The sequence below is a fragment of the Alligator sinensis genome, unplaced genomic scaffold, assembly GCF_000455745.1.
Source record: "Alligator sinensis unplaced genomic scaffold, ASM45574v1 scaffold516_1, whole genome shotgun sequence".
NCBI lineage: Eukaryota > Metazoa > Chordata > Crocodylia > Alligatoridae > Alligator > Alligator sinensis.
The window spans coordinates 3,419,982-3,446,505 of NW_005841957.1; the positions used below are offsets into that span (position 1 = coordinate 3,419,982).

Consider the following 26,524-nt stretch of genomic DNA (forward strand, 5'->3'; position numbering starts at 1 on the left):
CCCTCGGATGGAGCTCATCCGGGCCTGCCGACTTAAAGGCATCCAGTTCTTCCAAATGACTCTGCACCATCTCAGGGTCTACGCGTGGTAGTCTGGCGCCTTGCTGCTGCCTCTCTACAACCCCAGTGAGAGACTTGTCATGCCTCTCGCTTAGGAACACTGAGGCAAAGAACTCGTTGAGGAGTTCAGCCTTGTCCCCTCTGTCTGTCACCAATTGTTTCTGCCTATTTAGCAGGGGTCCTATTCCTCCCATGCATGTGATAGGTTTGAGGAACAAAGCAATATTCTGACAGGACAGAACAAGGACAGGATGAACGTCACAGGGAAACCAATTAACAATGCCCGGGAATGAAGAGTCATCAGAGGGAGAGAAAGGATACAAAGGAGGGATTTCATAGCAGCAAACGGACCCCAAAAGGGGAACCCAAGGCCACCATGGACAGAAGACACACCACCAGCCCATATCATCCATTCTACTGACATCCCACTCACATACTGGCCAGATGCACCTTCCCTCTGAGACAGCCCTAGGACTGGTAGGTGTAAAATTTGGGAGATTATTTTGTGTATTATTCCCATCTGCTATCATTGTATATCAAAATTCACCTGTTATCAAATGGAAAAGTCATGGTCAGTCTGAGGGTTTGGGTCTGCCCAGAACAAGGTACCTGGGTCATAAATTCAGTGCCAACAGTCACCAGTGGGGTGTCCCTGAGGGGTTGGTCTCTTGTTCATCACTTTTAGGGACCATATTACTAGTGGTGGAAGCATCATGGAATTTACAGATACATTTAGATAATGTTATGGAATGGAGCATTAGAAATGGTATGAAGTTTAACATGGGATTTGGTTACAAGATGGAGTGCACAGACTGGGGACATCTGAGGAAAAGAAGAATTTGGGTGAGTTGGCTCATCATAGGATGACAGTGAGCCGCCAGTATGATGCAGTTGTGAAAAAGCTAATGCAGTTCTAGGGTTTATTAGATGAGGTTATATCCAACAGACATAAGGAAGTACTGGTTCTAGTGTCTGAGGTATCGGTAAGACTCCATTTAAAATCATATGTGCAGTTCTGGCTACCAGTTTTCCAGAAAGAACAGCTTCACTTGGAACAGTACAAAGAAGGGCTGCTAGGGTGATTAAGGAAATAGAGATCTTTTCTATGAGGAAAATTAAAGGAGCTTGGCTAGTTTAACTTCACAGAAGAGAAAGTTAGAGGTCAAGATTATCTTTTACAAATACATTTGGGTACTGAATATTTGGGAGGGAGAAGAGCTTTTTAGGCTGAAAAACAGCACTGGTGCAAAATTAAATACCATGAGATAAAATAAAGAAACAGTCCTGGTTGAAGAAACCAGAACCCAGGACTTCCTCTCCCAGAAGTTTGCCTTAAACACTAGCTTCTTCATTGCCCAATGAATCTTGAATTCTTTTTTTGGAATGGCAAAAACTTCAACATTAGGGGCCTGAGAGAGAACCCAACAAGATTAGCTCAGCCTGGTGGCAAGTGTGCTTTCCTAGGAAGTGAATGATGCAGGGTTACAATCCCTAAGGCTGAGGAAGGAACTGAATCTAGAAGTCTCATCTCCTGGCCATCTGCTTTAGCTGTTAGGCTGTTGTATATAAAAGCTGGGCACCACTAGCATCCCCCCATCTCTGTTTCAAATGAAAGTAGTTAGGTCTACAAGCAATGGAAAAATGAACCTAATCAGTAAGAAGAACATTTTTCTCTAGTCCAAAAATGTAGGAATGAAGCAGTTAGGAAGTCCTAGGTTTACAGGAAATGTCCACTTATGGATTAGAAATAGACTTAAAGATAGAAATCAAAGAGTGAGTATAAATAGTCAGTTTTCAGGATGGGAAGAAATAAACAGCAGAGCCGACCCAAGCAGGGTGAGGGGCCCAGGGCAAATCAGCCCATGCGGGGCTCTGCACCCACTCCGATCCCACATGCCTCAGACCCAAAGAAGCTGCTGCTGCTGCTGCCATCAGAGAGGTAGCGAGTGGCTGGATGCAAAGCTGGCGGTGCGGAGTTGCCACAGCTGCTCCGCCCAGCTCCACAGAGCCCCCCAAAGTGTGGGGCCCCGGGCAGTCACCCCAATTCGCTCCCCTTAAGGGTGGCCCTGCCCCCAGGGATCTGTGTTGGGACCAGTGCTGTTTAATATACTCATAAATCTAGAAAAGGAGGTGGGTAGTAAGGTGGCCAAATTTGCAGATGACACAAAGTTATTCAGAATGGAAAAGAACAAGGACTGTGAGGAACTACAGAAGGAGCTGGCACTACTGAGCAAATGGGCAACTAAACAGCAGATGAAATTCAATGTGGATAAGTATAAAGTGATGCACATGGGCAAAAATAACTCATAGTGTAGTAAGTCTACTATGATGCTGCTACTATATCAGCTGTTACCACACAGGAAAGATTTGGGAGTCGTTGTGGACAGTTTGTGAAAAACATCAGCTCAGTGCTCAGCAGCCATCAAAGAGGCAAACAAAATGTTATGGATTATTAAGGGAATTGTAAACAAACCTGAAAGTATCATTATGCCCTTTACAAATCCATAGTGTATTCACACCTTCAATATGGTACCCAGTTCTGGTCCCCACACCTCAAAAGTATATAGAAGAACTCAAGAAGGTACAGAGAAGGGCAACAAGGATGATTAGTGGTTTGGAGGGGTTTCCATGTGAAGAGAGACTGAGGCTAGGTCTATTCAGTTTAGAAGAGATGCTTGAGGAGGGGAAATGATAAGGGTTTACAAAATACTAAATGACAGAAAGTAAAAAGGGATTTATTATTTACTCACACAAACTAGGGGTCACATAATGAAATCAGTAGGTAGTAAATTTAAAACTAACAAGGAAGTTCTTTTTCACAGTGTACAATTACAGCATAGAGCACATTGCCATCAGCTGTGGAAGCCAGATTCAAAAAGGGATTGGACAAATTCTTTGAGCAAAGGGGTATCAGTAGCGACGGAGCACAGAAGTTAGGCTAAATAGCCTCTGAATCAGAACTTCCTGGACCTTAAATGTTGGAGGCTGCAAGTGGGAGAGGAACAGGGAAAAAATACTGGTTATAACCCTGTTCACTCTCCCTTTCAGCATCCACACTGCCACTGTGTCACAGGATACTGGGCAAGATGGGCCTATGGTCTGACCCAGTAAATGACAGTTCTTGTGCATTTGTGGTTTGCATAGATTTTGTAAGGAGTTGGTATGTTAGGCATACCTTGAGCAGGCCTATCAGGTCAGCCCATCAAGAATTTTAGGCGCAGGACCAAGGCTAAGCTAGCCATTGAGTCCTTTCCAACTGGGTCAGTTCTGGGCATGTGCAATGGTGCAACTTCAGGTTTCCAAGGAACCTAAAGTCAAACAATGATGTGGCTCTCTAGTTAAGGCATCTCTCAGGTTAAGCAGCACCTAATTAAGGGTTTTTAGGATTCAAATTTTGATTTAGCTGCCTAGATTCCAAATCAGTTATGTTAGGTGCCCGTGTGTGCTACCGGCTCTCTTCCTAAATCTGTTCATGTTAAAAGTGAAAAGGATTTTTCCATTGCTGCCATCCTATCCAACTGAACCTGGGATCTGACGGATAAGCTGGGTTTCTTCTGGCTGAAATAACAAATATGCTGTAAGAAAAGCAAAGTTTACAGTTCTTTTGATGCATGAGGGAGAAAACAATCTTGTTCACTTTCCCAGAGCTTTGCCAAACCAGAATTCAATTTTCAGTTGTTAGAATAATCCTAAATCTTTCACCATACCTGTCACAGAAGTAGGAAGGGTGTTGGACTTTTTCAGCTGCTCTCTGCGTTCTAGCCGTGACACAGCAGTCTCAATTTTCTTCTCCCCTTCCTGAGGTGTGGATTTCTGCAATGCACTTGTTCTGATGCTATTGCTGCTTTTATCATCTGACGGATTGCTGATACCAGCCTAGAATGGAAAAGGATAATGGTTAAATTAGAATCAGTCCCTTATGTTGCCTTGTATACACGACAGGAAATATGTTAGACCTGAAGCTACCTGCCTGTTTGTTTGACCTTTGAAAAATTTTGCTACATATAATCCTCTTTTGGTTGCACAGACAAGAATGGCTTTAAAGCCAAAATCTTCCCTTAGAAGGAAGAAAGGTTCTCACTGGCTTTTCTAGGGATTTGTCATATATCTACTGGGCCTTAGCAACAGCCATCCCCCAAATTAGCGCACATATTTTATAAGAACTGATGCCACAAAACCCGCAAAATGTGAGTGAAATTTATGGAGTCCTACAGTTTAAATTGAAATCCAAGGAAACTGCTCTGAAGACTTGCACATTTTACACTTGAAATCTCTTTGTAAAATTCCTGTTTCACAAAACCCCAAATTTCTACCAAGTTTTTTCCTAATTGCCAGCCTATCAAACTGAACCTGGGATCTAAACTCATTAGAATCTTACAAGCTGAGCAGAGATTCAAATAAATAAAAATGCTAGAGAAATAACACCCGAGTTTCTGTTTAACGTTTTTAAAGATTCTATATCAGTTTACATTTTCTTTAGCAAGCTTCTCAGCCTGCTTTGCCTCTCTCGCTTGTCTCCTCTCCTCTCTGGTAGCTTGCTGCTCACGAAATCCCTTTTGCTTCTGTAGTGCCAATGTAATCCAAAGCGGCTGTGCAGTTTCAACCTTTTCCATCAGTTTGGAGCCATCTAAGGAGTGCCTGCTCTGGAGAACTGGCTTTTCTGTAAGAATAAATATAAAAGGGTTAGATGAGTGGAATATAAAAGATGTTTATTTTGTGTTAGCCAGGATATTAAAATCTGTCTATGTACACTGAAAACATTAATGTATTGACCCCTGTGTCTTTCACAGCCTTTCAAGCACACCATGCCACATTCTGAAGCAGTTTTTTTTTACTCTGTATAACAAACATAAGAAACAAACAATATAACTTAACAAGTATGCTAACATTATACATATCTGTCCAACGTTATTCCTGGTGTATCACTTCAATGGGCTTATCCCAAGCCACTCTAATGGGTTTATTCCAAGCTTTATCCTAATTTCACATATATGGATGCAATTACTCTCTTAGGTCCTTTTGTTGGGGGTAGCCCACATGCTTAGTTCTGTCCTCTGCAGAAAGAGGTTGCAACCACTGGATGTTCCTGTTTCCTGTTCTTTTTGCCATGTCATTTTTTGCTGCTACCTATTGCTCCCTTTAGACCAGGAATATCTAGGCACTGCACAGGAAAGGGCTAGACTGACAATCTATCATAAATACAACTTCTAAAAAATGGGACTACCAAGTGACAGACCACAAAGAGACTTGAGGTCACAACATGCTCCAAAGAGTTCCATCTGAGAGGCTTTGAAATGGAAATCAGATGCTGGAAACTAGTGTCTGCAGGCTGCACTTCTAGATTAAAGAAAAAGATAGCAGCTGGTCCTGCACAACTCTGTGGGGCAGATTTGGACACCCTAATGTTTGTCCTCTTTGGAAAATGGGGCATGGATTTTGCACTGTATGTTTGCTTCTCAACCTGTATTGAGCTCTGTGTTGACACAGCTGGACTGCTTCCAATACCATGCCTCACCCTTTTAAAGCTAACTTGTTTATCTCTGTGCTAACATACAAATTGCAGCACAGGCACGCCTACTGTCTCATTTCCAGAGACCGATCTAGAGTTTACACTGCTTAGAACTGCACCGATTTCCAACCCACAGCATGGCTGCAGCTATCCTCAGGTTCTTTACAATTAACATTGATGGCATTTAAACGTCAGCATTTATTTTCTTATATGGTTATTATTCATATTGAAGGGGTATTATTAAGTATAATCAGAGAAAAGTAGGCCTGGAGTTTTAGGCTGGACATCCCTGACTAAACCATCAGGGATGATCCTGCCTTAAGGAGGGGGTTGAACAAGATGACCTTCCATGGTCTCTTCCAACCCTACTTTTCTATGATTCTACAACTCTTCAATATAAACAATAATAGTTGTTTAAAGTCTGGAAGTCTTAATAGTTCAGAGGTGAAGTTCCAGCAATAGATTGGATTCTGCCTTTCCTACCCGACAACTCTGAGGGTCTTACACAGTGGCCGCATCTACATGAGACATTTACTGTGAAGCTGCCTAATTAGCTCTGCAGTAAAGTTTCTGCATCTGCACATGTGGTGCTATTAGGCCACGGCAAACTAATTAACTCCATCATAGATTAGTACTTGTAAATACAAGTACTATCCTATGGTGGTGTTCTCTGGAGTACAGCAATGCATGTGTAGATGCTGATGGAGCTGGCCAGGGCATGAGGGTGGTTCAGTGTAGGGGCTGCCTGCTGACAAGCCCTGAACAGGAACACCCTTGTGCCCCAGCCAGCCCCTCCACAGCATGTTGAGCCAGGTCAGGGCAGGCTCAGGTTGGCAGGCTTACCCCCAGGGCCTACTGCTAGCCAGGGCTGCTCCAACCTGGCTCAATGTGCTATAGTCCCAGGCACACATGTAAACACAGCGGAGTTTATTGCCATGTATTAATTTCATGTTTAGATGCGCCCAGTGACAATCTCCATTTAACTTCCTCCTCACCGCTACAAAATGTGAATGAATTTGTATCTGCAAGGTTCAGATCCTCCTGCACAAAGCCAATACAGCCACTAGAGAGCAACAAGGAATCTCTGACTAGACCCCCTGGACCAGCAAACGTGACCGAGGAGCCATTCCACTGTGCTACTGCAGGGCTCTATAATACAGTAAGCCTCTTATAGCCAGCTACACTGGCTTTCAGTCCAGTGATCTACAAGATATAGGACACCAAAACAGAGAGCTTAGACTTCAATAATTTAATAAGAATTATTTGGAACTGTGCAGTGCACAAAAAACAACACATCCCAAGGGGAATATGAAGTAAGTATGGCTCCCTTGTGCTTTCCTCCATGATACTTTAAGCCTACAGGGACAGATCCAAGGTGGGGTCTGCTGTTGCACTTACAGCCCCCTTTGATCCCACCTCCACCCTGTGGGGGCCAAGGGGGGAATCGAGGACCGGGAGTCTTTGGGAACGCTAGCTGGGGTTGCGGCTGCGATCCCGCGATGGGAAGATGGGTACTCTCTACCACCGGAGCGGAATTAGGCACAAACGAGACACGTATCAATTGGAAAACAGAGATGGCTTTACTTACACTGTAGAGTCGTATACAGTGCAGGCAATCGTAGTTGCAACAATTCTATTTAATCGGTAATCGAGGAGCTCTTGTAGACAGGGTAGCTCGGGTCTAACTTGGGCGTGCAACACGGAGGGTACGTCACAAGGCTTCACAGACGGGGAGTCATTGGCAGGTGATCAAGCTGCCGGTTCCACTCCAGGGGGAATCGCGGAGTTCTCCAACTAGGGCGGAAACGCCCCTAACCTTTTATACGGCTAACGAGCCAATTGCCAGCCGCTACGTGGGAATAATTTAACATCGGCCAATCGTATCATGCAAATCTGCATTTCCTCAGCGGGAATTCTATCCACACCGGAACTCTTCACCATGCCGAGACTTCCCCTGCCTTACCGTGCCTTGTGCTAGAAAGTTCCACTGTGTCGAGGCACTAATTCAAATCAGCTCTGACACACCCAAAGTTTAAAACCAACTGCCTAGCAGTGGCAGCAACAATCCTATTCAGGCAGTGCCAAAGGAGTCAACTGACACCATGTCTCATTATAATTAAGTACCTATCTAAACCGGGGAGAGACAAAGGGTCTTTTGTGGCCCGCTCAGCACGCAGAGCCACTTTTGGGGGGCATTTCACAGCGGCCCTGCCCCTCACTGCTGATTAACAGAGAGGGCTGCCCTTAGTGTGGCCACTGCCCCTCACCACTGATTGGCGTAGAAGGATGCCCTTCATGTGGCCCCACACCCCACTGCTGATTGGTGGGGAGGCCCTGGCAAGGAAGGAGACATGAGGGGGCAGCTGCCATCTTGGTTACTCCCCTTCACGCTGCTCTGCCAGCGGTGTCCTCCCCTACCCAGCAGGCTGTGAGGCCAGGCAACAGTGGCCATGAGGACCACTGGCTCCCACTGGGGAGCCAACATTTTATTTTCAGTAAGTTTTTGGTTTTTTGGGGTGATTCCATGGGAAATTGTGGGAAATGCCATTTTTGTGGCAATTGTGGAAATTGCCATTTTTCACAGTATCCACAAAAACTGCCAAAGTGCAATTTAAGCAGGTCCCTAATTTTAACCTACAGGTTTCCCTCACCAGCCACGGTTTTGCCAACCATGGTTTTGAGTATGCATGCTTAATATTCTATATACCATTTTGGCTACCACAGTATAGAGTTTTGAGTAACCACGGCTTTGTGGCCGCGCATCAGCCTGCCACCTGCCATTTTCCCCATAAGCCTTTTACCACGGTTCCCAACCACGGGAACTTTCAGGACCCTAACCCCAGCGGTTGGCAAGGGAAACCTGTACCCTGATCCCTTCTAAATTCTTCATTCCAGAGGTGTTAACAACCCTCTCCTTTTTAATGGTCTTGATGTTCCACCAGCCAAGCTAGCCTTTGTTCTGCATTTCTGCTGCCTGTTAGCTGTTCCTTGTAATGAAGTTCCTATTTCACAGCCCTGCAGATTGTTTTTAACTCATTCCAATGAAGTTGTATTTGTTTTTGCTTCAATACAGCCCTAGGCCCCTAGCATATTTGTAAAGCAAAAAAAAAGTTATTTTATATGTGATGATGCACCTTACCATCTGCACTCCGCCTTTTCAAACTTCTAGATCCCCCCCATGTCTGCCTACCCCACATTCCACAAGCATTTCCACAGAATACACTTCCTGGAGCAGCCAGGACTGGATTCCTAGATTACCACAACCTGACATGTAACTGTGTCACTTCTTATTCATGTGTGATCTGTTTTGTTTCTGCGTGAGCTAGTTAGTAAGCTTGTTGAGACTGGAATTCCCCTTATTTGTATAGCATCAATGCTGCTGGCACTCAGTAAATAACAGACTGAACAAGGATTCATACTTATCTGCATTTAAGGCCAAAGCAAAGCAAGTATAAGCCATCCTAAGCCAGCACTAAGGCCAAACTGCTGTGTCCAGACCTCCTGCCCCTCGCTCTGAAAACACCGCTGATAGATATAACAAGTTCTTTTTACACTGCATACCTTTTTTTAATGGTTCAGGCTTTTTGTCAGCTTTCTCTCTCCATGGAATACTGATAGATGGGAAAAATGATTTCTTTTCTCTGGTTTCTTCTTCATCATTTTTGTTTTCAATTGGAGCTGGTGGGAGCACCTTGTTCACTTTACTGTCATCCTTTTTCCAGCTGAGGTCCAATTCAGGCTTAGCTACTCTCTGCCCAAAGGTGTCAGGTAAGTTTGATCTGTTCATCTTAGAGAGAGGAGAGGATGGTGGGGTCTGGTTGGTGGGCTTTGGGGCTAAAGCAGGTTTTTGTAGGGCTGGTGATTTACACACAGGTTTCTCAGGACCAGACAGAGAAATCTGGCTGCTGGCTGGTGTAGACAGTGGAACACCTGCTGTGGGCGAGTTCTCCATAACACTGTTTGAAGAGTCTTTTAAAATATTAGCAGCAGCGTCCCCCCTGTCCAAGCTAGAGGACGGGCTCTTATTTAGAGCAGTAGTAGTGCTTTCTTTTTCAGTTTCGGCTGTAACTAGGGGGACAGGGACACCATCAAAGCTATCTCCTGCACTGTATCTTTTCTTTTTCCTTTGCTCCATCTGTTGATCATAGTGGAAACGCAGAGAATAATTTGTTCTCCTTAACTTTATACCAAACGGAGAAACATTTTCTTCAGCGTTTGGTCCTGCTTTATCCGATTTTCTTGTAGCATTATTCTGCTGACTTTCCAAAGCAGCTGAAGACTCTGACTGTGATGCTTCTCTGCCTGGAGAATGAGGGATGCTTGGAACAAGGAAAGATGGAAGATCTTTGGCAAACTTACAACCTTCAGTGTTGTCTGCCGCTTCAGTTTTCTCCCGAACTACTTCTGGTGCATTATCTGTCCAAGCAGGGACTGCATCATTAAGAGCCACATTTTCATTTGACTCTCTGGATAAACCTACTGTTTTCCCCACATTCTCTAGTTCAGCACCTTGTGTGCCACTTATATTCTCTGCCTCTGCACTGGCTTTTGAAGTGTCTGAAAATTTCTGCCATGCTGGTGTTATAGAAAATTTTGCATTTGCAGATAGGGTTTTCCTTAAGTTACTGTGGGAACCACCTCCTCCTCTGGCTGTCCAATCATCACTGTGCCGACAGGCACTTACTCGGTCTCTCTCATTTACCTTGTTTTCTGCAGTCTTTAAGATTCGAGACCTAATAGAAGCCAGTTCAGCCAATATGGCCTGATTGTTCAGTGTCTCTTGTGTATGCTTCAATTTACTGCTAGATGTAGTTTTCTGTATATTTTCTAGTGGGGGAATAGTCATAGTTTTTCTTTCTTCTGTCAAGCCAAGTAAAGATTTACAAGCTGTATCTTTGATCTGATTCAGGTTTACTGCAGTGCCACAAAGCTGTGCTCCAGTCACCAAGATAGCTGTGTGGGGGACACACACCGAGGATGGGAGTGCATGAGAGCCTTTGTTAGTTTTGTGGGCCCTGGACTCTTTGATGGCAGAAGGAAGTGTTGCCTCTCTGACAGGAGTGACTGGGCTCAGATTCACTTTGTGAAATAGGATCTGTTTCTCACCTGATGACACTTGAAATGTGAATGGTCTAGACATAGTTTGCCTTTCATCTACTTCCTGCCATCTTATTTCTTCTCCTATTCTCTCCTGCTCCTTAGCTTCAGCTTCTCTCTTTTGTTTCTCTGCAAAAGTTTCCTCCACTGGTTTCTTCAGCTCTAGCTGTTTTGTTTTTTGTCTCGAGTCTTGAAGCTGTTTCTCCACAGGCTCCCTACTAGCATCCCCAGAATGCAAGTCATCGTTCTCCTGTCTTGAGGATTTATGCAGTCCTTTTTGCTTTTCCAGAAGCAGTTGTCCTTCTATGTGTGTTTTTCTATTCTCTTTTAGTTTTTCTTGAATTTGTTCCTCTTGCCTCTTTTTAAATTCCCCATGTTGTATTCTCTCATCGTTCCTGAAGTGCATTTGCTCTGCAGACTCATGCTTTTTTTGTTGTTTTTGTCCCTTATGCTTTTCCAGCACTTGATGGCTTTGTTCTGCCTGTGTCTTCTTTTCCTTCTCCTGAAGTTGCTTTTGTTCTTCCAGTCTTTTATGCTGCTCCAGCCTTGAAGCTTCTTCCTCCTGTTTCAGTTTCTCTTCAACTTCTAGATACGATTTCTCGTCTAGATCGTGTCGTCTCTGCTCTTCGTGTCTTTTCCACTCCATCAATTCTTGTAGTTTTTGTTCCTCCTGCTTCTTCTTTTCTTCTTCCTGATGTTGCTTTTCAATCTCACGCCTTTGTTCTCGTCTCTTCTGCTCCTCCAGTTCCTGCTGCCTCCGTTCTTCCTCAAGTCTCTTCTGTTCTTCCAGTCTCTTTTGCTCCTCCAGTTCTTGTTGCCTCCGTTCTTCCTCAAGTTTTCTCTGTTCTTCCAGTCTCTTTTGCTCTTCCAGTTCCTGTTGCCTCTGTTCCTCCTCAAATCTTTTCTGCTCTTCCAGTCTCTTCTGCTCCTCCAGTTCTTGTTGCCTCCATTCTTCCTCAAGCCTCTTCTGTTCTTCCAGTCTCTTTTGCTGCTCTAGTTCTTGTTGCCTCCGTTCTTCCTCAAGTTTTTTCTCCTCTTCCCAGCGCCTCTGCTCTTCCATTTTCAGATGTTTCTCCTCTTCAAGGAGATGTTGCTTTCTGTCTTCCTTACGCCTTCTTTGCTCTTCTCTTTGCATCTCCTCAATTTTTTGGTGCCTCTCTTCTAGATGTTTTGTTTCCTCTGTTTCTACTACTTGTTTTTTCTTATCAGCCTCAAGAATCCTCAAATGATCTTCATGCTTTCTTTTCCCATCTGCTAAATTAGGCTGCTTTTGCTCCACTGTCTCCTGGGTTGACTTGTTTGCTATAATGTGTCCATTGTGATCTGGATTTCTTTCCACATACTGCTGGGTTTCTGGACTTTCTTGCTCGTACTCTGTTACTGCTATGCTTTGTGACTCCTAATGTTGAGAAACAAAAACAAAGTTACTTAAAATTGGTTATTGTTCCCTTTCTTCACTGGAAAGAATGGAAAGCTGACCTGTTCATTTTTAACAATCAGTATAGAATAAATATAGAAATTGGTTTCTGTATCCTCTCTTAGAAAGTTACATTTTGCTACATCTGAGAAAAGGCAATACATGTTGATTTGTGGGTATAGTGTCATAAACTAAGACATATTAGAGTAACTGAATAATCTGTCAGTTATTCTTTCACAAGTTTACAGGAATAGTGTTTTGTAAAAGAAAAAATAACATAGCCACAATAACACTGTAGTGCTAAACAATGAATCACTGTAAAATGCATGTAAACCAACACTGATCAAATTCTGATCAATCAAGATCTACAGAAAACATCTTGACAGAAGCTTGGGGGGTAAAACTGATTTGTGTTAAAATGGAGTAGAAAGTATCTTTTCATGGGTCCAAAGCTTAGCACTCAAGCCAAAAAAGCTAAGAAGCTTGGTGAAATTGTTGCTGAATATTGCATGCTGGAATATGTAGTCTCCCCAAATAACAAGAAAGCTTCCACCACTCTGGCTGCGCTTCATCACAGACCCATCCTGCTGTGAACATAGTTGTACAATGTCACATTTCTATTTCCAGCACTGTGCTGAATTTAGCTACTTTGTGAACCATGAGTTCATTATAAGGCTCAGAAATATTAAGCATCTGTTCAAAACCATTGTCTTTGTCAATGCTGTCTCTGTAGAGCTGTTTCCACAGAGACATCACACAGCCCCATAGAGAGCAACTGTGCAGTGCTGGAACAGAAAGGGGAAGAACACTAAAGGAAGGTTGCCAGTCTAGCCAGATTAGATAAATTGTGCTCGGTCAGGGCTCCCTGAGGATAGCTCCGGTCCATGAATCTGGGAGCTTCCTAAAACTGTGGGAAATCACAGAATTATAGAAAATTAGGATTGGAAGGGACCTCAGGAGGTCATCTAGTCCAACCCCCTGCTCAAAGTAGGACCATCCACAGCTATATCATCCCAGCCAAGGCTTTGGCTAGCCGGGTCTTAAAAACCTCTGAGGATGGAGATTCCATAACCTCTCTGGGTAACCTGTTCCAGTGCGTTATTACCTTCTGAGTTAGAAAGTTTTTCCTAATATCCAACCTAAACCTCCATTGCTGCAACTTGAAACCATTGCTCCTTGTTCTGTTATCCACTACCATTAAAAACAGTCTAGCGCCAGCCTCTCTGTAACCACCCTTCAGGCAGTTGAAGGCTGCTATTAAATCTCCCCTCAGTCTTCTTTTCTTCAGGTTAAATAAGCCAAGTTCTAGGGCTGTGCGAAACAGCACCATTTAGTTTCAACTGACGTTTCGACAGTATTTCGCTTTGAGTTTCATTTTGTTTTAAAGCCACTGTTCCGTTTCATTTAGTTGAAACTGTTTCACAGTTTTGATGCTGTTTCAACGTTTTGCCCATAGGCTATAATAGGGAAGCACAAAACTGCCTATAGCTTAGTAGTTTCTTGCCTGATTTGGATGAAACTTGCAGGGATGGTAGCCCTTTATGAGGCCATGGAGCCTGGTAGCTTTCAAAGAGATAGGTGCAGGGGTTTCTGGGAAACTGCACCTCAGGCTGCTGACTAGCAAAACTTGTGACATAAGTGATACTCTGTGTGTGTTAAGGCGCACCCTCACTGGCACTGGGGCCTCTACACAACACAGTAGTGTGCCCCAATGAGGTCTCCTCCCCTATAGCCTCAGCATGGTCCACCGCTTTATATGACAACAGGTATAAAATAACTTAGTGAGCACCAGCACAGTAGCAGCAGCAGCATCTCAGGCAGCCAAACTGTGACAGAGCCTTTCTTTCCTTTCCTGCAGGAGCTTCTTCTCCAGCAGGTGCCAGAGAACTCTCCCTGCCAGCCCCAGCCCTGGGGCTTAGATGTGCCCAGGGCCCTGCGTCCTTCTGGTCAGGTGCTGGGGTGTTGGTCTAAGGACATGGCACTGGTAGACAAGGTCCTTTCCTTTGGGTCAATCTAATCTGGTATCTATTAGCAGACTAACTGAATAGTTGGAGAAATATATCTTAGCAAGCTTTTGGGTTGAAAAACCCTTCATCAGGCTGAGAAAGCACCTTCAGTTGGTGTGCGTGTGCTCTTCCTGGATGGAAGGAATAGTAAAGAAGCCAGAGGCTGGCATGCAATGCAGGCAAGAAAGCCACTCAGTGAAAATGGAAATGGAGGTGACAAGGGGTGAGGGACAGGCCGGCAGGGGGCAAGGGGATGTAGCAGCACAGATAAAAGTGGAGCGATACCTGGGGAGTTATATGTCCGGCAGGTTGTAGTGTGTGAGAAATCCAATGTCTATATTGAGTCCATGACTTTCTGTACCTACTACCTAGGAGGTTGATGAAGTGAAGTTCATAGGCTCATCTGTGAAAAGTGGTTTGTAAATTCAAACAAGCACTGAACCCCACTAACCTCATCACCAGAAGCCAACTTCCTACAGCCCAAAACACACTGAATGGATCCAGGCCATGCCATGACAAGACACGCAAAACCTGCCAACAATATCTCCAGTAGGGAGATATTTTCACAATACAATACATACCTCCATCAGGGCACATAGTGCCCTGATGAAAAATACGTGGAGACACTGAGCAATAACTGCACACCAGAATGAGCACGCACAGAAAATCTATCAAAGACAAGAACAACACCTGTCTCCAGTCTCTCAGGCCTGATTCTCAAAGGGAATTTACAAACCACGTTTCACAGATGAGCCTATGAACTTCCTTGTTAGCTGACTGCACACCTTGAGAAACAGGAGTTTTCCTACTCCTCACCAAAAGCATTTTAAAGAGTAAATGTTTTTTTAAACAGGGGAGAAATATTCTGTAGGCACACTACAACCAGCCAGATAGCTGACTCCCCAGGTTCCTCTCTATTTTTACCTGTGCTGCCACAGCCCCCTTCCCCCCCAACCTCAGCCTGTCCCTCACCTCCTGATGCCTCCATTTCCATTTTCACTGACTGGCTTTTGTGCTTGCATTCCATGCCAGCCTCTGGCTTCTTTACTATTCCTTCCATCCAGAAACAGCACACACACACACCAACTGCAAGCGCTTCCTCAGCCTGACAAAGGGTTTTTCAACTCAAAAGCTGGCATCCCAGGCAGCTACGATGAGCTCACCTGGAGCCTCAACTCCACTGCAACCTGGGACTGGAAGGGACCTCAGGGAAGGATCATAGTTACTGGCCAACTACACAGTCAATATAAGAGCAGTCCTTTTCCCCACTTCCCCCTCCCTCTCCTTACTTTCTGTTTCCCTGCAGGCAAGCACAGCTTGAGTTTCGAAACTCAAAACGTTTCGAAACTTTCAAAACATTTCCACTGCCCTCATTTAAACCCCCTCCTCCCACTGGCACGGGAACCCAGCCAGGGTCTGCTTGGCAGGGGACTAACAGGAGACCAGCAGACTCCACCCCCTCCCACCTTTGGCAGAGGTTGAGGCAAGCAGTTGATAAGGGGAGGGGGGCATAATTCCCATCAGCTTCCCCAGGCCATGGGGGAGGAGGAAGAGGCTGGGGAACCAGGGCTGGAGGGACTGGTCCCCTGCCACCCATGAGAAAAGGGCCAGGCCCTGCAGGGCCAGACTGAGAGGTAGGAGGTGTTGGCAAAGACCTGGCACAATCATCACATGTATGTGCTGAAGATGCAGGTAAGGGAATAGGAGAGGGTCCCAGACTTTTTGGGCTGGTGTGACCAAAGAAAGCAGAGAACTACATTTACATTATAAAGCAGAACCTGTAAAAGGTGGGAGACTGGAATACCTAAGAAGAGACAAAAGACACTGAATGCATGAGAGTCCTGCCAAAGGTGCTATGGTGGGGGCAAGCATACTAATGTCAAGGCACCCAAGGGGGAGAAGGGAGTGCAAGTGGGCCTGTAAAAACCCAAATAGAGATGAGTCCTGTGGGATCTCTACTCCAACACCTAGAACCACCTGCTGATTCCCCAAGAAGGACTTTCTGAATCCCTGGCTGTAAGGAGACACTCTGCCCTCAGGATTATGTAAGACTTATGCAAGGCATTCTCTTGTCTTCTTGATTTATTAAATTCCAGTTTAAGTGAGACTAAGCTGTGTGTGCTCTCACTGTGTTTTACTGAGCTGTAACTTAGCATATGTGAAGGTTTTTGGTTTTCTTTGTTGTGTGCTTGAGGTTGCAAATTGCTGTGTTCAGTACATGCTAACTTCACAGAAAGGACTATTCTTGTTCAAGTTTTTTTGAATTCAGTGCCACTACCTTTTTCCCCACCAACCCCTTCCTCAGTTTGGCAGGGGCTGCTTTCTCCCCGCCTTGAACAGGGAGCCAACGGGGAGAGGGTTGCAAAAGCCTGGTAAGCACTGCCCCCTGCCCAGGCAGACACAGGCTGAGGTCCCATGTGGGCCAGGGATGGTATTTAGACCCCCACCCCCGCTAGCCCCAAACTGGCGCCTGGCCATGTCCCCTCTGCTCAAGCAGGGAGTGGGGAAAAGCCTTGGAGCTTCACTCCCTTCCCTTTGCCACTGGCTGGCAGGCTGGGAGGCATGCTGTAGCACCCCCTGGTTTCTGGCCTAAGCCACTGCAGGCATGTGGCTGCATTTCCTGAATCAAGTGACTCTCTGTTCATTTGCTTCTCAGTTTAATCTCTCCAGTTTAGACTAACCTGCAAAGGCTGAACTGATTCAACCTCAGGCTTTTTGACTGCCTGCCTCCCATTACATAGCCACCCTGTCCCTCCCTGTGAGGTCAAAGGGTAATGAGATGGGAGGCTGAACTGACTGCAGCCCAGAATATGCCACACAGCGCAGTACAGTGAAAAATTCAAATGTGAACAAAGCCAGGGCCCTTTCTTGCCTTTATCTGGCAACCTGTAACTGAACTGCTGTATACTCAGAATCCATAAATGGCCACAGTCTCAGTTGTATTTATTTGAAGTCAAGAGTTGGGATTATGAAGCCTGGTTTTGTTGGGGTTATGAAGGAACTACAAGTGCCTTGTCCTGGGAGCACCTCTGTGGCTCCAGTAATATCAAAGGGAGTGTGGGACAGCCTTAGCCCACTTTCCTTGCCCACAGCACAGATCAACAGAGTTTGGCTGAGTTGGGCAGATGAGTACACTGCACACTCGGTGTGGCTTCTGGAGCTTTCCCAGAGGAATTCAGCTCAGCTTCCACCCCAATGAGCCAGCAAGGCATACTTTGATCCTGATTATACAGCACCGTTTTATTCTGTCTTTAAAAAAGACCGGAATTAATCTCTTCACCACAGAAGTTCTTGGGATGCAGAATTTTAGCTAGGCACATGGGCAGGACAGGGTAGCTTGTATTACCACTTTTTCAAGCCATTATGCCATTTTAAAACTGGTTTATGTATACTCAACTTCTGTTCTGTTACAAGTTTAAACCAGTTTCTGATCACTTAAACTGGTTTATGTGTAACTTCTGTCCCTAGCCTAAGTGGCTTTGCAGCCATAGCTGTCCTAGCACAGCTCCAGAAGCAGCAGCTCTATAATGTAGACGAACCGTAAGTTTTCACTGCAAAATGATACACATTTTAGAGGGAGACTGCCAGATTGAGATAGCTTTGCTGACAAAATCTGAGTAGATATCCCAGGTGGGGCATGGAACGTTTACCCCATTTGCCTTGTTCCTTACGTTTAGGCACGTATCCCTGGTGAGACATCTCATTTCACTATCTGATTACCCAAATCACCTCAGTACCTTTGTTAATCTCCTGTGTTTTCTTGACATCCTCTGTTTTTTTGGCTTCACGGAGAGTTTGTGCTTAGCAGCACTGTTATCTAGACGAGCGACTGCCTGGGGGACCGCATCCAAGTTGATCGATTCAATGGTGCCAGAAGAAGAAAGGTGTCTTTTTGGCCGAGACGACTTGACCGGGGTGACCTGTTCATACCATACATGCAAAGTATCTCTCATTAAAAAAAACAGAAAGAAGGCACCTTAGATTCCAGAGTGTCCCCCGACCCTCAGGGTACTTTTAAAAATTCGTTTCTATGTTTAGGCATTCAAAAGAGTTGTTCATGGAAAAAATGCAAAACCATTTACTATGGGGGGGAGGGGGGGGCTTAGACACTGAACATGGAAGTAGCAGCTGTTAAAATACTGTATCTTCTCATACAGCACATGCCCCCAGATAAGACGCACACATTGTTTTTGAAAGGCAGAATGGAGAAAGGAAAGGTTTTTCCATAGTCATGGCATACAGCTGGCTTTTTCATGGAGACATTGTACTTCAAAATGACTACCACCTTCCCTCTCTCTGCCAGCAAGCAGGAGGGTTGCAGCTCACTGTTAACCTTTTCACAGCCACTCAAATTGGCCACAGTGTTTGGCTGCTCAGCTTTTATACATGTCCTTTCGCGTAGTTCTGCGTGAGAAAACAAGGTGAGAGGAAATTCCTTGTACACTGTCACCTACTCCTCCCACAACCCTCCAATACAGGCCTACATATAACAGCCCTACATCTGCAGCTTAGTATAACATAGGTCAAATTCTCACCTAGCATAAAATACACAATATACACCATGAACATGTAATTATAGTCACAGGAATCAGAACATTTCCATTTCCCATTTTAAACCGAGCAACCTCAGCACTGCATTTGTGTGGTTCAGGCAAAATTCTGAATTACTACTATATCTGGTAACTGCAGTGAACCAAATGAGGATATACTTATCAATTTTATGCAGTGAAAAATTGTTTTTTTCATTTTTATTAACTTTCAGGAAATAAGTCCATATTTTTATAGAAATCCTCAATGACAAGTATTTTCATTCCCAGTGGTTGAATACCCCAGCTAAGAGTTACTGACATTGCTTTGTCTTTATACACTACTATTTCATACTGCATAGACAGGTAAAACAATTAAACAGGTTTAAAAAGATGCATGGGGGAGATATTCAGTTTGTGTGCATTTGTCTCCAACAGCTAATCTACTGGAAACTGTTACATGTGTCCATTCTATCTTGCTGTAAGGGGCAACTAAACTGCAATAACTTACCCTTTGTTTTATTCAGGAGTAAATTACTACAGTTTAACTACTGCCTGCTGCAGGGTAGAGCAAGTACGTGAAGCAGTTACCATGGAGATCAGCTTGGCACACAATAATTTTCTCCAACTTAAATCAGTATGATTGTTTCACCTGTCTATACCTTCAGAGGCATAACTGGTCAGAATTGTGCTCTCTCCCTCCATCCTGCACTTTAGAATCATACAAAGTTAGGGTTGGAAAGGACCTCAGGAGGTCATCTAATCCATCCCCCTGCTCAAAGCAGGACCAGCCCCAACTAGATCATCCCAGCCAAAGCTTTGTCTAGCCACATTTTGAAAACCTCCAAGGACAGAGATTCCAACACCTCTCTGGGTAACCTGTTCCAGTGTTTTACAATCCTCCTAGCGAGAAAATTCTTCCTAATATCTAACCTAAACTTCTCTTGCTGCAACTTGAGACCACTGCTCCTTGTTCTGTCATCTGCCATCACTGAGAACAATCTAGCTCCATCCTCTTCTGAATCTCTAGGGAGTTGAAGGCTGGGTAGTTGAAGGCTGCTATTCAGTTCATTCTCAGTCTCCTCTTCTCTAGGCTAAATAAGCCCAGTTCCCTTAGTCTTTCCTCATAAGTCATGCCCCCTTCCTTTGAGCAGCTCTAGCTCCAGCACTGACAGCTGTGAAGGCAGAGCAGTGAGAGCAATGCATGGTGCTCGAGTAATGACAAGTGGTTTTCTGCCAATGGGGGAGATGCTACCTCATTTTTTGCTGCCAACACACATGAAGTGGCCAAATAAATCATCAGTTTTTGGCAACCAAAGAAAAGGAGGCGAAGCACCAACCAGCCAACCTCTGTTTAGAACTACATTCTCTGGCATGCCTACATTTCCCAGAATACCTTTCACTAAAGCCTGTCACAAAGACTAAAGGAATGTCACACATTCCTGGACTGCTACTTTCTGCTCTCCCCACAACCATAGCCAGAGCCACCGCAAGAAAAGTGTATAGGAAGTGGGAGCTATAACACTAAGGTACTCCCCTAGGTCCATTTTAACAATCTCTGTCCCTTAGTCAGCATCCAGGGTTCAAGTACTGCTTGTCCACACATCCTTCCATTACTGCATACCTTGCACACAATTGGCACACAAGTCAACAAGTCTAAGCTTGCTTTAGGTATCAAAAAGGTCACATGTTCACCTAATCCTAGAGCCCCTTTGGGGTGGCATGTCTCATGCACACCAGATTCTGTAGCCAACAGCTCTTCTTCAAGTGCTGTGACCAGTATAACACTTGACTGCCTTTGATGCCCCAGTTTGAAATGATCCAATACCCACTTACAGCTGAGTCAGTTTGGCCTCAGTGCACAGTAAGGCTTGAATTCATGCCACTAGAGTAGCAGGAAGGCCTCTTAACAACTCCAACACTGTGCCCTGCTTATTGCTCCTCTGAAAGCTCCCAGGTGAAATCAGAGTGCCAATTTTGGTCAATGCTCTTTCTTTTGGTTTGTACATACTTGAGCCAAGATACTGTGGACACTCACACATGTGCATAACTCTGCTCATGGAAATAGTAACATTTAACATAGTGGCTCTGTTTTCAGGAGTAAGGTTATACACATGAGTGCAGGCTTGGAACCTTGGGTTTCCCAGCTGCTTTGAGATATACTGAAAACATCTCCAAACACAAAATTAAAAGGTCACAATACTTGGTTGAAAGATTGGTAGATAGATCTTTCCTATAGGCCCTGCAGCAGCAAATGCTGTTATACCAGAAAAAAATTAGTGGGAACACATTAAACTAGCTTTTAAGTTGTGACAAAATAAAAAATGTCCCCACATGGTTCATTTAGGGCTATTAGATTTGCATTTGGCACCAACTCAGAAAGGAACAAGATTTAAAAAAAATAAGGTTGTGGGGAGGAGCTGTATGTTTTCCAGAGAGAAAATACATTATCTTTTTCACAAGACAGCTCTGAAATCCATGGAGGTTAAATGTAGGTTAATGAGGAAACCAATTATTTAAAGATGTGAAATATTGTTCACAGACTTATTAAATTACATGTAAGCATAATAAAGTAGTAAAATTACTTCTGAAAATGATGGCTCTTTAGTAAATCAAATGCAGGACTGCTTCGAGACCAGCTGAGCAGGAACTCTGTTCAGTTTTCGGTAGCTATCTATTGCCATAGAAACAGACTAGTCAATGTTAGGAACTATTTATTTATTAGTCTCTCTCAAATACTGTGCAGCAGAATTGTCTTAAATCCTGACAGTTTTGGATGAATTTGGAACAATAAAATTGTTATTACAGTTAAAAAAAAGTATATGGGCAGTTTTCTAGAAAAGAAAATTAAAGGAGAAAAATGAAAATCAAAGTAGCAGAGAATTCATAATTAACACATTCAGGTAACTACAGTGTCCTGTTACCTTCTCCTCCATGTCCTGTCCTGTTCCAGGCAAACTCACTCGGCTCAATGAATCTGGAGTGTCAATTGACTGGAAAAGAAGAAGAAGATTACCTCAGGCAGATATTAAAATGCAAGTAATCTAATAAATACAATTAAGAGAATTAGTGAGAGCATAAAATGATGAGTAGAAAATCCCTACTGAGTTTAAAAGCAAAGTCAAAAAATAACCTGCCACTATTTGAAGACTTCTGAATTTTTTTAACATAAAACTGTGAATTAGCCTGACTAAAGTCTGGATCAGTATAAACTAAAGAGCCCTGCTGTCTCCTAGGCAGGAATTACATGCATCAGGGGATGGAAAACCTATACATTTCCTGTGCATTCTCTTCCTTTGCAGACAAGTGGGATCCATAGAGGGGTTCCTTAGGCTATCAGTAAAGTTTCATTAGAGCTGCTAGCCATTTACCCCCAGCAACTATCTCATTAGAGTGAAAAAGAAACAGCATTAATTACTAAAGATGCCAGAACCATATTATTAATACTTTGTGTCCCAGTAGCATTTAGAAGCCCTGACCTGTTGTGGTCCCCCTGTGCTACATGCTGTACAATCCCTGCCCCTTAGGGTTTACCATGGGAAAGACAGATAAAGGCTAAGGAGGAAATAGAGAGGCAAAGCTATTTGTCCAGTGACACCCAGGAGGTCATTGGTTTTGGTATGGATAGAATCCAAGTCTCCTGAATTCCAGTTTAGTATCTTATCCACTGGAATCAATTTGCTCTGCTCTGGGAAAATTCATGAAATCCAACCTTCACATCCTTCCATTCCCCTTCCTTGCGCTCTCCAATTCCATAAGCTGGGGTGGCCCTTGGCAGTATCAAGGTTGGGGGGGAAGGGAGGGGGCTCAAAAACAATCCTGGAGGCAATATTCCTTGACTGTGTGCTTTCAAATGCAATCTAGGGGTCCATGAGGTCTTCTGCAGGAGAAAGCACTAAGGTCCTAAATAATATTATTTGTATGCATCAACTTAAGTGTTTCTTTTTATAACTCTACATACTGAATATGTTTGCATTACTAAGAGAGATTTCATCACTAATTATGGGCCATTAGCACCTTTGATATCAGTAGGAGAGAGAAGGGACAAGTGGCAGGATCGATGGCTGGATCCTAACTGGGGTGGCCATCTCAGAGGACATTCCGGTTTTCTGCTACTCTGTCCTGTCCTCTATTGATGCGAAACCCGACGCCCCTATGTTCTCTCTTCAAGAGAACAATAGAGGACATAAAGGCATTTGGTTTTGTATCAATAGAGGACAGAGGACAACTGGACTGTTCTCTATGATGGCCACCCAAACACCGGCCAGGTTTGAACCTGAGATGATTCATTCCAGCCTGCTGCTGCAAAAAGGTTGCTGACCACTGTCCTTGTACATTGGAAAACACTGGGCATCTATTTTAAAACATTATGATGCTGTTAATGCTGTGCCTCTGATCACCACACCGTTTTCAATGAACACTAGCACTTCCACACAGCTAGTGGAATGAACTCTTCATTGAGTTCTTCCACACAGAAATATTAGTATTCTCTCCCTGCAGCCTGAGCTATCTGGTGACATCCTGATCCCTTGCACAATGCCCCAACAGAACAGCTGTGTGTAGGGGAACTATGTGGGAAGAACATAGCAGCTTTTTCTATCAACCCACAGGTGGAGCATAGACCTCAAGAGTGTCCACAAACCCACTCCCCTCCTGTGCAGACAAGACGTGAACTCTTAACTGATCTCTCTGCTGCACAGCTTCTTTGTGCGGCAAAACTATATTGTTTCCACAGTATTCGAGGCTGTTCTAATCCTAGAAGAGGCAGGATTTATCCACTGATTCACTGGTTTCCTACAAGATTTGTCCATCTAGCTCACAAGCAGCCTCACTGTCTTTGCAGTAGAAGGTTTGCATATAGCTTTGAGGTGTGATAGGTGTGGTTTTAAAACCACAGCCCTGGCTGAAGGAGCAGAGAGGAACCATGTTGCAGCTTGAGAATAGAGAAGGAATTTGGGCTGGTACAGACAGAAATCTTCTTGGAGTGTTTTGAGGAGCACATGCATCAGCTGCGGCAGATACTCATTCCCCACCCCTGCTGGACAAGAGCAGGTAGAAGATGAGGATCTGCTTGCCCGTCTTTCAGGTAGCTAGCACTACTACTAATAAGAGCAGGAATTAATTTTGTGCTCTCACCTGTGCCAGGATCCTGCTTAGCCTCTGCACACAACTGCTGTGTGCAAGGTCCTAGCTGGATAGTGTACTCTGCTTTCCCCAAATGAACCCCAGCCTCCACCCAACTCAAATCTTTGCATTTCTACCCATTTTGAACTCCATGGTCCTCTTCAACCTAGTTACAGAAACATACAGAAACTCTCCCTCTTTTTTATCTATGGCAGTGACTGTCAACCAGCGTGCTGCAGCACTCTAGGGTGTCACAAGCTCGTTTTATGGATGGTAAGGGATGCTACACAATATTAACACTGTTAGGTGTGTCCACACACCTATGCATGATTCACAAGGTTACTCTAGAGATTTCAACTAGGAAGCCAGAGTGTCAAAAATATTCTGACCTGTTGTGGGCTTTCTGAGTTCTTTTCAACAAAATAATTTATCTGTTATTTTTCTGTAATCAAGAAATGAGTGAAAGCTAAGCTGGCATTTTGACAGGTGCCTTAAATCTAATGAAGGTCACGTGAAGTCTAATAAGGTTGAGAACCACTGATCTGTGGTTTTGCATTGCATCCACTTGACAACTTGTGGTGCTTGATTTAAAAAATGTTATGGTTACCTATGGTTTTGGTATTCTTTGCTCTGACTCCAATCTCACAGCATAGACTCCTTGTACCACAGATACTTACCCCATAACTGGCCTATTGGCAAATTGTTTCAGGCCCATTTTGCAAGATACCTCCTCTTTGCCATGTGGTGCTGTGTACATGGTCCCACGCTGGGGAATTGATATTTCAAAATGTCTTCTATATCTCTCCAAAGTCTTTTCCTGCTCTCTAGCAATATCAAGTTTGTCATCTGCTTTCTGGGAAGTCAAAATTGGGCCTTTCCTACTCTTATAAATGTCATGACTTCCCTCCCAGAAGAGCAGGTGCCTCATGCCCAGTGCATATCCATCTCATCCATCTGGGAAGCAGGATTCAAAGGATCCTACTAAATCTAGGGCAGGGGTGGGCAAAGTCCAGCCCATGAGCTGGATCCGGCCAGCAGTGGACTCCATTTCCCAGCAGCCCCTGCCCGCACGGCTGGGGCTACTCTCCATGAAGACCTCAGCTGCTGAGCTGTGATAGTGCAAAGCTGGGATTGCCATGGAGCATGTGGCAGGGCAAGGCAAGGGGCTGCTCTGGAGCCACTGGGATCTTGCCGCAGGGACAGCTTGGTCAGGGCCAGGGCAGAGCCACGATCTGCCACCTGCACACTCCAGGCAGGGGTATGCAGGCAGCAGATCGCAGCTCTGCCCTGGCTCAGGACCACACTGTCACTGCTGCAAGGAGCTAGGGCAGAGCCACGGTCTGCTGCCTGCATACCCCTGCCCAGAGTGTGCAGGTGGCAGATTGCAGCTCTGCCCTGGCCCCAAACCAAGCTGTCCCCGCCACAAGATCCCAACAGCTCCGGAGCAGCCCCCTGCCCTGCACCTAGGTCCAGTCTCCATGGCAACCCCAGCCTTGCACTATAACAGCACAGTGACTGGGGTCTCCATGGAGATTGGCCCCAGCCACATGGGCAGCGGTTTCTGGGAAATGGAGTCTGGCTGCCAGCCGGATCCGCCATTTTGCCAACCCTGATCTAGGGTGTCCTCATATAACAATACCAACTGCTGTATCTCACTGAGTCCAGGTATGCCTCACTGGCCACTGCTGCTATACTTTAGTGTGGTCTACTCTTTTAGTAATGCTGTGATTCAGTATATAGCTTAATTTAAAATGCATACTTTAGCATCACTGCCTGAGAGCACTGGGTGCTGCTGAGATTCAATCTCCATGGGGCTTCTGAGCAATACATCCTCTTCTAAACTAGAATCTGTCTCCCCCATTGTCTACATAGAAACTGTAGTTTGTGGAGGTTGCCCAAATTTAATATACTTGGCCAACTCATGCTGAAAAATAGGAAAAACATGTGTTTGTCGTGTGTGAAATACATCAGCTCTCCAGCATATGTCTCTCTACATGTAAACTGCATAGTCTGGAAGAAAATGGTTTGAAATACCCAAACTGGTTTCCAGGTCTGAAAAGCAAACCAACTTCAGATTTGCTGAAAAGTAAAGCAGCTCCAGTGACCACAACAAAATGGCACAAAAAGAAACAAGAATAAAAAAGAAAGCAAAGAAAAAGGACACTTAGCAGGAGTACCCATTGTCTCCAAATTCAGAATTTTACAAACAACTTCTGCTTTGGCTGTTCAACTGCAGACACATTCAATGCTGACAACTTGCAATTTTATTGGGATTCTTGCAATACTGGATGGGTTTTTTTAAAGACCCATCTGCTGAAGTTTTGTGAACATATCAAAGCCAAACTTCATTTTAAAAAGAAATCTATTTCTAGTCCTTACAGTTGCAGAGAAAACCCTGAATTCATGACCCAAGTATACTCAGAAAGCTGGAAAATCAGACAGCACAATAAATCAAGTAAATCAATCATTTGTTTAAAAAATGACATTAAGTTGGAGGCCTGCTGTGAGTTCTAAGTGAATCCTAACACCTCGCCTTCTAGGGACTGAAGAATGCTGAGTATCCACACTGATCATCCAGGCCCTGTTTAGCCATCTAAGTTTTGGCTGTCAAAACCATTGGCACTCAAAGTCCTTTGGGACTTTGAAACTATTGACTAGAGACATTCCCTCTGCTAATGCTTGTATACATTGCCCTGATGACTGGTGCATCAGGAGAACACACAAATCCTACTTTGGGCTCTGCAGAGGGAATCATTATAAATACATGTGCATGGGTCAGTCAGAAA

The 26,524-nt window shown here is 44.4% G+C and overlaps 1 protein-coding gene across 1 annotated transcript in view; it reads right to left on the bottom strand.

Moving 5' to 3' along the window:
* Positions 1–25,599, bottom strand: part of KIAA1211 (KIAA1211 ortholog) — a 33,276-nt gene extending 7,677 nt beyond the window's left edge. The window contains exons 1-6 of the mRNA XM_014518475.2: positions 25,498–25,599; positions 21,539–21,607; positions 17,826–18,008; positions 9,130–12,064; positions 4,529–4,719; positions 3,767–3,935 (exon numbers count right to left, since the gene is read on the bottom strand). Coding sequence (XP_014373961.2) covers positions 3,767–3,935; positions 4,529–4,719; positions 9,130–12,064; positions 17,826–18,008; positions 21,539–21,607; positions 25,498–25,599 — 3,649 coding nt within the window. The remainder of the gene's footprint in view (positions 1–3,766; positions 3,936–4,528; positions 4,720–9,129; positions 12,065–17,825; positions 18,009–21,538; positions 21,608–25,497) is intronic.
* Between the last annotated feature and the right edge of the window lie 925 nt (positions 25,600–26,524).